Source organism: Danio aesculapii, chromosome 19 (assembly GCF_903798145.1).
Source record: "Danio aesculapii chromosome 19, fDanAes4.1, whole genome shotgun sequence".
NCBI lineage: Eukaryota > Metazoa > Chordata > Actinopteri > Cypriniformes > Danionidae > Danio > Danio aesculapii.
This window is the reverse complement of record NC_079453.1, coordinates 17,315,603-17,330,035: the sequence shown is the minus strand read 5'-3', so window position 1 is coordinate 17,330,035 and position 14,433 is coordinate 17,315,603. Positions and strand designations below refer to the sequence as shown.

At 37.2% G+C, this 14,433-nt stretch overlaps 1 protein-coding gene across 1 annotated transcript; it reads right to left on the bottom strand.

Annotated features, from left to right (window-relative positions):
- Positions 1–2,571: 2,571 nt before the first annotated feature.
- On the bottom strand, positions 2,572–9,430 carry nr1d2b (nuclear receptor subfamily 1, group D, member 2b). The gene is made up of 8 exons (XM_056479536.1): positions 8,984–9,430; positions 7,466–7,675; positions 6,975–7,063; positions 6,041–6,185; positions 5,127–5,788; positions 4,865–5,050; positions 4,540–4,750; positions 2,572–4,305 (listed from the first exon to the last, which is right to left on the bottom strand). Exons 1-8 carry the CDS (start codon positions 9,000–9,002, stop codon positions 4,109–4,111), a joined length of 1,719 nt encoding a protein of 572 aa, XP_056335511.1. The 5' UTR covers positions 9,003–9,430; the 3' UTR covers positions 2,572–4,108.
- Positions 9,431–14,433: the final 5,003 nt, after the last annotated feature.

Here is a 14,433-nt window from a genome sequence, read left to right as displayed (position 1 = left end):
TGATTTTATTGAATTTTAATTTATCGATTTTTTTAGGAATAAATTGCAATATTTTTGCAAGAGTAGTTAATTAAATGAAATAAAACCACATTAATTTACCAGAAACAAAAATATAACATCACACTGAATTCATATTTTTTTGTGTGTGCCATCCTAAGATTTGGTGCGGCCTCTTCTGGCCACCCCTAAGAACATTTTCTGGAGGCGCAACTGGTCTATCATATGTGTCTTTAAGTGTTTTAAACTGGAAATATCTCATCATATAACACAGCCAAAAATGTTATGGTTTATTACATTAAAAATTTAATTAGCAAGTCACTTATTCATTAATTTTTTTTTCAACTGAGGCCCTTTATTAATCTGGGGTCGGAACAAACCGCCAACTTATCCAGCACGTTTTTACACGGTGGATGCCCTTCCAGCCGCAACCCATCACTGGGAAACATCCATTCACACTCATTCACACACATACATTATGGACAATTTAGCTTACCCAAATTACCTATACCACATGTCTTTGGACTTGTGGGGGAAACCGGAGCACCCGGAGGAAACCCACTCGAACGCGGGGAGAACATGCAAACTCCACACAGAAACACCAACTGACCCTGCCGGGGCTCGAATGAGCGACCTTCTTGCTGTGAGGCGACAGCACTACCTACTGCGCCACCCCGTTGCCCTAATGTGTAAGTCTATTTTAGTATTTTGGTTAGTGTTAATAAATAGTGCACCAATATAAATCATATCAAAAAGCATGAAAAGAAGAGGGAACACAACACACTAATTGTGAGTCTGCATATAATCTCTGAGAGCGCTCAAGAAAATTTGTGTGTGAGCAGTGCATATTTGAGAGCGTGAGAAAATTTGAGAGCTCACAAGCAGTTTTGTCCACAAACAGGAAATCGGTGCATGAGCATCACACAAGGTAGAGAGCAAAGTTCTTCAACGTTAGCTAGACGGATTTGCATCTCAATCTCTTCAGCACACACGAGATTCAATTGACAAAATACAAATTTCACAAAATTTTACTTTGCAGCTTACAGGAGTTGTTGGTCTACTGCTGCCTCATTGCGGTCATTTATGTAATTTTAGTTAATCACAAGTTGTTCACCGAAGACATAATATAGCACAACTAAACTTAATGAATTAGACAGCAGTAGACTTGCAATTTCTGTGTGATGTGAGGCAAAATGGAATCTATTGTGGTGGAACTCGTTCTTGTACTATGTGGAGACGAGACGCAGCACTGTTTAGCACTTTTTCAGAAAATTACATTTGTATTTTTATGTTTCTGAGCAATGTTCTTTCATAAAAAAGGTTTGTTTAATAAATACAGATCTTACAACTATACATAATCTTTATACATTTTATTTTTCTGTTAAAAATACTCGAAAGTCAAACCGTAGGACTTTGGACTTGACAATTGAATATCGAGAATGATCTCTGATTGTTGATTGCTATTGTTGTGTGGACAACATTTGTATATTTTTAACCCCCTTGAATTTGGGGGTCACGAGTCACTGGCATTGTTATTTTAGGAGTCATGGGCTGAAAAGTTTGGGAACCCCTGGTATAGCCTGCTCCAAAACAGGACAAAATCTATGCACTGAACTTGCTCCATTATATCAATAAGATTAATGGGGCTGGCTATAATTGTATGTTGAATTTGGCAAAACACACCACTAACACTAATCATAATACTTTAGCATCATTGTTCCTACCTATCAGCAATTAAACAAAAACTGGTTAATTCACCCCTAGAGAGGGAGCATACACCTGTTTCAATTCTACTACAAAAACAATAAAGAATAAAATATTTGTCCCAAATAACACGGCCGCAGATGGGTTGGTGACTAGGGCGTTGGAGGGACTGAGGGCTTTGTCTAAGGAGATGGAGAAACATTGAGGTATTAATAACCTCATTGATAAATGGTTCACTGATATGTTTGGGAACTAGAAAGGTGTGATAATTTCTATAATTACTTTATTGGGCATGCTTTTGGGAATTTTGGTTACTTGTGGATGTTGTTGTATACCATATCAGATCTCTGTGTAATAGAGTAATTTTGACACTTTCCACACACTTTCTCACTGGAGTTCCCAGCAGTGCAGTTTTACATGTTTTAAAATGAGGTTTTACTGTATACTTCTCAACACAGCAATCCTGATGGCACTTGGGTTTGAATGGCCTCATCTCATCTTACACTTGAACTAATAAACTAATGCTGAAGCCTATTAACTGCTTATAATTTAATTAAAATGTACAGATTTTTGCTTGCTTTTAACTCGTTATTCAATGATAACAACACAAGGAGAGAATGTTCAGCATTTATGTTTATTTTCTTATTTTGTATTCATGTATTTATATTATGTATGTATGTATGTATGTATGTATATATATATATATATATATATATATATATATATATATATATATATATATATATATATATAAATCTAGCTATCATATAATGCTTTTACAGAGAGAGAGAAAAACAGACTGTATTATGGCAACACAACGATGACACTGAGTGGGCCACAGGCAGAACAATGATGAACACCAACACCAAATGGAATTCGAAATACTTCTTTACTTGACCATTAATCTGCAGCAGAGTTCAAAGCCAGCAAGGTGAGAGGCATTGACGGAAATTTGGGCCAATTTCTCTGTCCTCGAAAAATTAAACCCTTCTATCTTCCTGTTTAATCCAGCGCTGCTTAGGTTTACTTAATGCAGCAGATCATACAGACACAAAAATTACACAATCACTGAACAGACTTGCCCAAAATAAAGAATAAGAAATGATCAGAATTACAAACATATGCAGATGACCATGTACTCTCAAACCATAAGTCAAAAAACAAATATTTAGCCTGAAATTACCAACCATATAAGTGTATAGGTATTCGGTAGGGTATGGCCTCAGCTATACGCATTTATCATTCAACATGACTGTTGATGGCTTTGTGTCCCATCGGTACCGGGGGTAGAATGTGAAATTCTCAGAGTGATAAAATGCATTACGTTCTACTCCTCCTTTTGTCGTTTAGCATCAACAAATATTGTGTAATTACTAAAAGCCCTATGAATCGAAACATAAACATAGTTGCATCTTTATGCAGATCTAAAGTCAGAAACACTCTATGCAAGAAAGCAAACGCTTGGCCAAGTATGCAGTCTAGGTAAATACTGGCAGCAGCAAACACAAGCTGGTCACAAAATCATGTTCAAATGTCTGCCATTAAACCAATGCATGTAGCTAGCTATAAACATAAATAATTGAACTAAGTTTAACTGGCAAAGACTTTCTTTCAACTGTCATTCTACTATGGCAGTCGCAGAAAGAGAAAACTGAATAAAACAGAGATTTGGCCAATCTCTCCTACATTATCACGTGTTAAAACTTGTGGTCTAACATTTTAGATGCTTTCACATGCTTGCATACTGTTTCGGGCCTAATGATAAAGTGGCTTCCACTTGATAAAGAGCTCTTCAGACCGAAAACAAACTTCAAAAATAAATCTATCCATTAAACATTCTTGTGTCTTTCTGCCAAAAAGCTTGATTAGCAGCTTGTTCCACATTCTTTAATTCATAGTTGTTTCATTCATAGTTTGTCATTTTCTCATCTCCAAATAAGAAAGCATGTCAGAATGTGCTCATTTGTTTTAAGCTTGTGTGTAGAAACACACACCCTTGGTATGGCCACAAGATACCTTACTTCCTCTTTTCTGGAAGTATTAAGCGGCCAACAGAAACAATCCAAAAACAGTGAACGTGCCACTTATTGCACAAGCAATATAAATCCAAAAACAAATTCAAGGTGCCTTTGCACACACACAAACTGCATAATCATACAAACTCTCGTAAGCATCTACAACGAAACCCTTCCAGTTTGTGCTTGCAGGTTGTGTGTGTTAGTTCAAACAGAGGCATACTACAGTACAATGACTTCTATTGTGCCCCCCTCTACCTCCATTTTTAAAACCAGCAGGTCATGGGGGGAAATGTCAGCAAAAGGGGCTGAGTGGGCCCTAGGAATGAATTGGAGGATCTGGAGGTGGATGGAGTGGAGTGTGGTCCACAGTTATGAAAGTTGGTGGGCGATCAAGGGTGGACCTTAAAGGCCAAGAGCTGCTCAGAGTGCATGTTATTAAGAGAGCGCAGGTCTGGGAGTTTGAGAAGCAGTTTAGTGAAGATGGCAATCTCGTTGGGGTGGTTCTTGGTGATCAAGCTGCGCAGAGCTCGTATCAGAGTTTCCTGAAGGGCCTCAACGGAGTTGACATTCTCCAAACCAGAGCGATCTGGGAGAAACAGAGCAGCGGATTTAACATATTTTCATGGGTTCGGTAAAACATCATAGCATTCCTGATACCACTTACTTGTTCCTTCTGCTGCATGACCTCTTTTTTTACTCAATTACTCATCTTAATTTGCAATCACTTATTTTGATTCAATGCACTGTAATAAATGCCAACACCTCAAATACAATATGGTGAAAGGTCTAAGGAAATGACACAACAGAAAGTGATAAATACCTGCAGACACCAACACTACAGCAGTGAAGAGGCTCATTTCCTCCTCACTAAGATTCAGAGCTTGCAGCTTTTCTGTAAAGTCGAACATTGAGTTGAGAAGATCTCCAGCTCCCAACGAGCGCAGAGCATCCACGCTATACTTCCTGCCACTCAGAAATGTAACTTTGCGCTCCTTCACATCGAACAAGGATGTAAAGCGGACCACCAGCACCTGTGGAAAAAAACAAACAAGAAACATAAGTTCTTTTTACAGTTCAAAGTAATTGAATTACTTGCATAAGACTCTGTCTCTTCTTCTGAACATTGTGTTGTATTTGGTTCATACCTCAAAGGTGCCGGCCTTGAGCAGGCTGACCTGGTCATGCTGGGACAGATCTTTGAATCCTGGAATACGCTTTGCAAATTCCACCACCTCCCTGACAGCTGGTGTGAAGCTCATAGAAAATTCTTCCCAAATACTGTGACCTGACTTCTGAGGATCCACATATGGTGATGTATTCATCGGACAGACCTGCAAAATGGCATCATGAAAGATTCAGAATGGTCAACTGAAATTTTGCTATTGCACTTTTGGTACTGGTACTCACCAGGTGCATCCTGTTAGCTCTTGAAAATGTTGGGACACTATAGCTGCCATTGGCATGTGTTTCAAGATCATTGTGAGCTCTAAGAGAAAGGTTCTGCAGAGATGATCCCCTGGAGCTGTTATTGGAAAGTCTGACTGGGCAGCTGCTCAGAGTACTGTAGTCTCGACAAGAGTCTTCAGGACCCTGTGGACTACAGCTCGACTGTGGTTTCTGTTCACTTACTGAGGACACATTGTTCTGGTGGTTCCAGACCTCCTGAGTCTTCTCTGTGCAATGGCTGTAGTTATTAAGGGCCTCTGAAGGCATACTGCCTTGCTCCTGATTGTACATGAATGTCTCCTGATGTGCCCTAGTGACTGTGCCAATAACCTCCTCTTCCCCACTGTCAGTAGCACTGGACGAGTCTGAGCTTGGGCTTGTATCCATGGCAATCTGCAGCTCAGGGTCTGGGCTGGATTCAGATCGATTGCTCCTGGGCGAGCTGGAGGGGCATCGAGAAGAAGGACCAGAAGTGCCATCCTCAGAAGTGCCATCTGTGGTTGAAGTCTGGCTGTTAAGGGACTGGTTGCCGTGGCTGTTGTTCATCATATTGTTCATAGCATTCTGCATCTCAAGCAGCATGCGTTGCTTTTCTCGTTTGGGAATCCGGCCAAAACGCACAGCTAAGGAGCACAGACACTGTCAATTCACAACCTTTAACAGACTGACAGCTTAGAAAAATCTTAGACAGATATATGGTTAATTATAGACAGAAACATAATTAGAGATTGTAATCTATCCAAATCGGTCTATGACACTCTCTTTCTGTATAATATAATAGGATCGAGGTAATGTTCATTTTTCTGTCCCACTGAGGTTTACATTCAACAGATGACATTGTTTAGAACTAGGACACAGTGCCAGCTGGAGCTCACCATCTCTTGACATGCCCACGAGCAGACACTTCTTAAAACGGCACTGTTGGCATCGGTTCCTGTTGATGCGCATAATGGGACAGCTTTCGTTCTTAAGGCACTTCTTATATTGAATGTTCTGCTGAATGCTCCTCCTGAAGAAACCCTGCAGTGTGAAAAAGTGAAAGAGATAAAGAGAGGTGTCAGGGTCACAGTGGCCACACAGGGAGTAACGGGTGTTAAGCCTTGAGGTCAGTATGTAGAGCAGGTGTCCCTTCCAGGACTGAAGACAGCATTTTGTTATGGAGCTTTGCTCTGATAGTTAAACAGGCGGTTGGGTGGGGGGCTTTCTATATTTTATAACTAAAGCAAAGTGATATCTTCTTCAGAAAGTTGCACAAGAAAATTTCACCCATGTAATACGTTTTTTCAATTTTGTATTTTTTTTACACTCATATGAGTTCTTAGTTTCTCAGGCACTGTAAAAAAAGTAACATTTTGCAAAACTCCCTCATATTTGTAGGTCGCATGACATTTATAAAAAGATATGCATTTATTGCAAGTAACTGGCTCGATTGGCCATGATTCTGCAAACGCTACAATAGGACCTTGTTGCACAGCACAACAAAATAGCTGATTTGTTCATCAAGAAATTCTGGTCCATTTGTGCATATTCGTAGTAGAAATAAGCCTACTGGGACCATTGATTATTAAACAAATAAAGAGGCACTATAAAAGAGCACAGCTGCCTAAGAAGTAAACCAAACTGAACATGTACAAGAGCAAAAAACATAGATTTTCAGACAACTCTTTCTGATTCTTTGACTTGGTACTGCAGCTAGTATTGCACTATACCTCATAAATAACACGTTGAAACCTCAATTGCTTATACAACAAAATGTGGCTGTGGCTACTAACACCTAGTTTGAGTGAATAACACTCCATATTTTCTCACCTTACATCCCTCACAGGCATGAACACCATAGTGAAATCCTGACGCCACATCTCCACACACTTTACATAGCAGCACCAGACCGTTAATCTCTGCAGGAGCAGAAATACAGAAGATGAGATGAACAAGGAATACTCTGAGCTCTGTTTGGCTATTTTGTTTCGTCAAAGCTAGCCCATTACTTCATGATGAAGCAAACAGTTTAAGTGCAAAGCAAAGCAATTTTCTGTGTCTGTTGCATTCTGAGCTCCCTGATATTAAGCATAGATGCATACTTTTCTATTAAAAATAAAATAAATAATGGGGAATGTTAATTAATGAATTAATGTTTAGGCAGAACAAAAAATTTTTTTGCTAAGATAGCAAAGTAAATGATATATATTTATGCAGTAACATTAAACTGAATTATACATTACGTTAATCATAAAAATATTTGTTTATAGTATGAAAGCATTTCTGGTTCTGTTTAACCTGATTTTTACATAGTCTCTTACTTGTAATGCCACTTTTGGTGGAGGAGAGTGATCGTGCCTTCCCATGCCTTGGTGGGCGGCGGGAATGAGAGGCCACAGGAAGGGTCTCGCCTTGGCCCTGCCCTGTATGGGGTGGAGAGCAGGACTGATAGCTGCTGTTGGAGGAGTCACTGTGGCACGACTCTGGACTGGAGGCTGAGCTTGAGGAGCTAATGTATGCTATTACTCCTCCTGGTGGATGATACACAGAAGAGCAAGACAAGAAGACTTCCGTTAAGGTTGCTGTTTTCTAAATAACATGTAAATAATATGTACATAACTATTATGAAGCAACTGAGTATAAAACATGATCTAAAGGTTGATTTAAACTTTTATATATAACGGCTGACACAGCATTTGTCTTTGTTAATAGAATAATATTATTAGATACAGAGTAAATGCAATCCATATATTTAGATATTTACAAATGGAAAAACAAAAGCTTTCTCTGCTCTTAAGATTTATTTAAAAGTACAGCCATTCATTTAATTAGAAAGTGGATCAAGCTCTGTGCTCTCCGTTTGGGTTGACCTGATTTCTGCTGCCCCACTCTCAACGGTTAGGTAACACCATTACATAATACCTCTTTCAGGGTGTAGGCTTTACCATCAGACAGTTAAGCTCAAAATAAACAAGTGAATGAACAAACACACACACACATATATATGTATGTATGCATGTAATTATATACATCATTTACACACAGAGGCTATTGCATGTTGAAAACCACAATCCATAAATTACAAATATATATATATACAGTGCATGAACAGAAAAATACAGTGCAAATACAGTGCATGAACAGAAAAATGACACAAAAATACTCTTTTTCCCTTGATTAAAAAGTGTGTGTGTGTGTGTGTGTGTGTGTGTGTGCGTGTGTGTGTGTGTGTGTGTGTGTGTGTGTGTGTGTGTGCTTCACAAATGTTTAAAACTTTGAAATCAGCAATTAATTTTATTATTAATATTATTGCGTTACTTGCTCACAAACAAAAATGAATGAACGTCATAGAGCAAGTTCTTAGTCCCGCCCCCACGTGTACTCGGCATGTCTTGTTAGGAGTGTAAAAGCTGAAAAGTGGGTCAGTCCACAGCCATCTCACGTGTATCTGCAGCTGCAGACGCATCCATGCTGCCATGCAAATTATGCAACACGTACGTCACTGTTTCTCTCGACCAATAAGAGCAGACGCACAAAACGCGTAAACACAGATGCACATGGCTAGGTTGAGCGATCCATGTGAGTTGAGAGACTGCAGCTCAATAGTAACCTACAATCTATGGCATAACAACACAAGTCTGACGCTATTAACCTACTTAGTGTTTCCATGCTGCAAATAAAATATTAAAAGCCCAAGCTATACCTTAATGCGGAATGAATATTCATAGCTTCTCTTCCATCTACACGTTTCGTAGTCATTTATTTAAACAAGTGTACTAAAAGGAACTCTGATTATTAGTTCCATGTAACGTTAAAAAAATCAAATAAACTGATCTTACCAGCCTTTGTGGATTCCATGTCCTCCGACAGCTTTGAGCCGCAGTCACCTGTCTGTTAGGGCCGTTTTTACAGTTTGCAGCAACTATCTAGTCGCCGAGATCCTATAAACGAGCAAGTTATCTCTCTATCTAAACACTACCTGAGGAACATTTCCAAATAAGCCAACAAAATGGATGAAAGCGCCCTGTTGCTTAGAAGGAAAAAACAGTTATCCTCTTAAAAACATAAAAATAAATGTCTGTAATTGTTTTGTTTTGATTTGGAAAAGTAACCATCCGAAGTCCGAAACGTAATAATAAAAAAAACAAGAGCCTAAATTGACACGGTTACAGGTCTTTTAAAAACTCAACTTGCTGTAGATCGGTTTTCTTAATAAAACGAGCCTAGGTTTAACAGTGTGTGGGCGCACGTAGGGCGAAGAGAGCGAAACTGAGCGTCGGCTGCTACTGTCTCCAGATCATGTGACCCACTTCACGACGGCGGCTCCTCCCTCTGCATTAGTGTCAGTATAACCCACTGACACACTTTCACTGCTCCTGCAGGGGTCTTCTATGCACCATACCCCGCACCCGGAGTGCCCTGATGACCCCAGAGCTTTAGCTCCAATTACACACAGAAAGACAACGCCCTGACAGCTACGCTTCAAAACAGCAAACTGACTATTTTAACTGGCAGTAGCTAGTGTTTGCTATGCACACTAATGGAAGGAGATCTACAAACCCCGAGGAAGCCAAAAAGGGATCAGGATGGTAAAACCTGGACGACAAAACCATAATACTTCACTCAAAATGATAATGTATTCAACATTTACTCACCCTCAAGTGTTGCAAACAATTATGAGTTTCTTTTTTCAGCTGAACGCAAAAAAAAAAAAAAAAAAATTCAAAAAAAACCTGTAAGCATTGACTTTCATATTACGAAAAACAAACACAATGGAAGTCAATAGTTACAGGGTTTCAGCATTCTTCAAAACATCTTTTGTGTTCAACAGAATAAAAAGAAGAATTTAAAACAATACAAGAGTGAGTAAATTATATAAAATTTGTAGAAACTGTCAAAAATATATTGTATGGGTCAAAATGACGAAAATGATTATAATGTTAGGTTCAAATCATGTTCCATGATTCCATCTAAACTCCTGTTTTGATTACTAGTGTGTAATGCTAAGCTCATCATTTGGACAACTTTCTAGGTGATTTTCTCTGTATTTTGAAACCAGATTTTTTTTAAATAGTTATATCTCGGCCAAATATTGTCCTATCCAACAAGCAACACCTCAATGGAAAACTTTATATTTATGTATTTATTTATATGTAAAACCCACTTATAACTGGTTTTGTACTCAAGGTTACAAATAGAAATAGATTTTATATTAGTAATATGTTTTTAACACATTTGATTTCTCATCACTTTAAATGCTTACTTTAAGGTAATGGTAAGAAAACAATAACTTAGGATGAACAATCTTATACAGCATTTATTAGTCACAGTTCAACATTTACTAATGCATTATTAAATTCAAAGTTGTGCTTGTTAACGTTAGTAATACAGTAATACAATAGTAATGCACTGTGATTTAATTAGTACTACATGAACTAATGGACTGTTATTTTAAAGTGTTAACCAACAACATCTTAAACGTTTTCATATTATATGGTATATATTGTATGAAATCATATTTGTTATGTTTGACATTATTTATTGTTACATTCGCATCTGTTGTTCATTCAGTGATGCCACTTTATGGTATTACCACTGAACTGAGACAGCATGTGAGATTGTTCTCATACCAAATACTTGCTAAGCTTTTCCATTCCGTTTTAGGATCTGACTACAGAGGTCAGGGGTCAGAGGGCTAAATATGTTTACTGAATTTTAAGTCTTGACGAGGAAGAGTTTTTAAACGAGGTTGCCCATGAATTATGACAACACCCTTTTAAAATACGATTTCTATGTTGCTCATAAATGAATGATGATCACCAAACTTAGGATGTAGAGCTAATAGAATACATACAGTGATCTGCATAAATGAGTGCACCCTATTTTGTAAATTATTATTTTTATCTTTTTCTCAGTGAATATAAATGTTTTATTTTGGTGCATTTGAACAAAACAGATTTATAAGGCAGATATGTTTATTAAAATAATAATTTAGTCACCAAACATCTTTAGAAACAAAAAGATAAAACATTTCAGTTCATGCAATATATTGCAAGAAAGCAACATATTTTCCTCATTTTAAGATTTTTATTTAATATTTATCCCTGACATATACATTAGGGCTACACATTTTAGACCATTATCATAAGTTATTTGTTAGATTAGCTCCAGATTTGCCTCAGTGCAGACAAATCTAAGGTCTATGCACAAATATAATAATGTAAAGCATCCTGTCAACAGAAAATATTAATATAAAAGAGATTTTTGTGAGGGGTTTGCTCATATATGCTGATTAATAGATTAACTTTATTATTGAAGTCAAAAGCCAGGAATTGTAACTGTAAAAATGAAAATAAATGACTGACCTTCAACATCCATGACACAATACTGTAACTATTTACATTGCAGATATCACTGTAAAAGGTGACACGGTGGCTCAGTGGTTAGCACTGTCACCTCACAGCAAGAAGGTTGCTGGCTTAAGTCCCGACTGGGTCAGTTGGCATTTCTGTGTGGAATTTGCATGTTCTACCCGTGTTCGCGTGGGTTTTCTCCGGGTGCTCCTGTTTCCCCACAGTCCAAAGACATGTGGTGAACTGAATAAACTAAACTGGCCATAGTGTAATTGTGTAAATGAGTGTGTATGGACGTTTCCCGGTACTGGGTGGCAGCTGGAAGGGCATCCGCTATGTAAAACATATGCTGGTGGTTCATTCTGCTGTGGCGACCCCTGATGAATAAAGGGACTAAGCCGAAGGAAAAGGAATGAATGAATATCCAATTTCCTTCATGTTGTCCCAAGACAAATCGATTAAATTAACTTAATCATTATTACAAAATTTAAGTGGACTGAATATAAAACAATTAAGTTGTCGCAAAAAAAAACTTAAAATTATGTTTTTTAAACTAATTTTAAATAAATAATTTAAACAAGCAGGATAAGTAATTTTGAGCACAACTTAATTGCTTCATGTTCAATCCACTTAAATGTGTAAAAATTATTAGGTTTACTTAATCAATTTGTGTTGGGACAACATGAAGGAATTGTGTGGGACCCAGCATACAGTGAAAGACATGCGCTATAGGTGAATTGGGTTAACAAAATGTGCCAGTGTGTTTCCCAATACTGGATTGCAGCTGGAAAGGCATCCGTTACATAAAACATATGCTGGAATAATTGGCGGTTCATTCCACTGTTGAAATTTCAAATAAAGTTCAAGGTCAACAAATTTGATTGTATTACGTTATATTAAAGTGTTATAGAATTGTTTCTTGTAGAAATGTTGTGTGGATATTAATAAACAGTTGATTTAATTGTCCAATTTTGCAATTGGTATAAAATTAGAAATATTTATTGTCATCTTTATTAACATCAGCATTTGTCTATAGTAGATATATAACTATAACTGACGTAGACCAAGCAGCTGTTAAGTATTAGTAGATAACTGCAGCTGCCCCAGCTCTTAACCATCTTCAAAATGTGTTTCAGTTCATTACGGAATTACAGAAAACAAACTTTTAATGCATTTTACAAAACCCTATTAATATAGAGATACAAACCCTATTAATATAGAGATTAAATTATGAATGCTCAAAATCAAGAAAATGGCCTAAATGTACACAACAAAAAGCAATATCTGCTACTAAAGTGTATAATATTACTGTTCATATCCCTTCTGTACTGTTAGTGATGTTTTCATTCTCTCTGATTTTTCGAAACAAATCTTTTTTTGACACCTATTTTGAGAAAATGCTTTTACTTTTTTGAAGAACTCAACAATACACTCTGGGCAAATTTACAACCCCTTTGTTATGTTAGGGATGAAAACATCTTCTAAATTAAACTGCTTTAACTGCTGTTATCTAGTTTTTTTTTTTTTTTTGCATAAATCTATTCATCAAACTCAGTCCTGGGTCACTGTTATTGGCTGTTTTTGCCCCATTGACTTTCATTATAACCATTTTTTACTGCAAAACCTTGACACCATATAATCATGCATTTTTGATAGTTGGTGGTTTTTCCTGTTGGGAAGAGGTAAAATTAATCATTTCTACTGTCGATCATCCGTTGGCACCATTAACCCTTTAGATAGGTATGTGCAAAAAAAAAACTCTCTAGATTTGATATAGAGTATAACAGCAAATTAAATTGTGTGTATGTGAGTGAGAGTGACCTTTGTGCACTTACCTTGACATGTCTGAGAAAATCCAAATATGAATCTCTCAGAACTACATGGAGTAAATAAAAACAAAGACTGTGTATTTATGCACCATCAAATGTGCTTATAATGGAAGTCAATGGGACAAAAACAGACACCAACAGTAAGAAACAGAGACAAAAAAAAAGGAAAAATTAACAATGCATCAAAGCCAATATTGTTACTAATCGTTCACATGTCCAAGTGATAAAAGGTTAAAAAAATCCAGTCCACAAAAAGTTTTTATATTGAAAATATGTAATTTTGTGTATTTCATCACCAAACCAGTGACATCATTTGTGAACTTAGCAATAAACGTTAAAATCTTTTACAGGAAAAAACAGATTAATGCAAAAAAAAATTTTTGAAAAGAAAATATTTATCTGATGCATTTTTACAGCTGTTTAATTTAGTGAATGTTTCCATCCCTAACATAACAAAAGGGTTGTAAATTTTAACAGTGCACAAGGGTTAAGTACTATTTTTGGACTACTTATTTTCTGAAAAAGAAACTGTACTGATTACTCCTTAAAATTTAGTTTAAACTAAAAGAGCGCTAGTTACATTTTTACAATTTTTATTCTTCTAACTGGGGCATCACGGTGGCACAGTTGGTAGCAAAATCGTCTCACAGCAAGAAGATGGCTGATTCGAGCCCTGGCTGGGTCAGTTGGCATTTCTTTGTGGAGTTGGCATGTTCTCCCCATTTTCGTGTGGGTTTCCTTTGGGTGCTCCAGTTTCCCCCACAGTCTAAAGACATTTGGTATAGGTAAATTGAATGAGCTAAATTGTCTGTAGTGTATGTGTGTGAATGAGAGTGTACTGTATGGGTGTTTCCCAGTGTTGGGTTGCAACTGGAAGGGCATCCGCGGCATAAAACATATGCTGGATAAGTTGGCTGTTCATTCTGCTGTGACGACCCCTGATTAATAAAGGGACTAAGCTGAAAAGAAAATGAATGAGTGAAAATATAGTTTGTCAGACAGATGTACAATGGTTTGGTTAATTGGCGACGAAGCATGTAAGAGGCATAATGGTTAGGGAGTTGCACTTCCAGGTTCGATTATTACATCCCTTCTCTAATGTTAGGG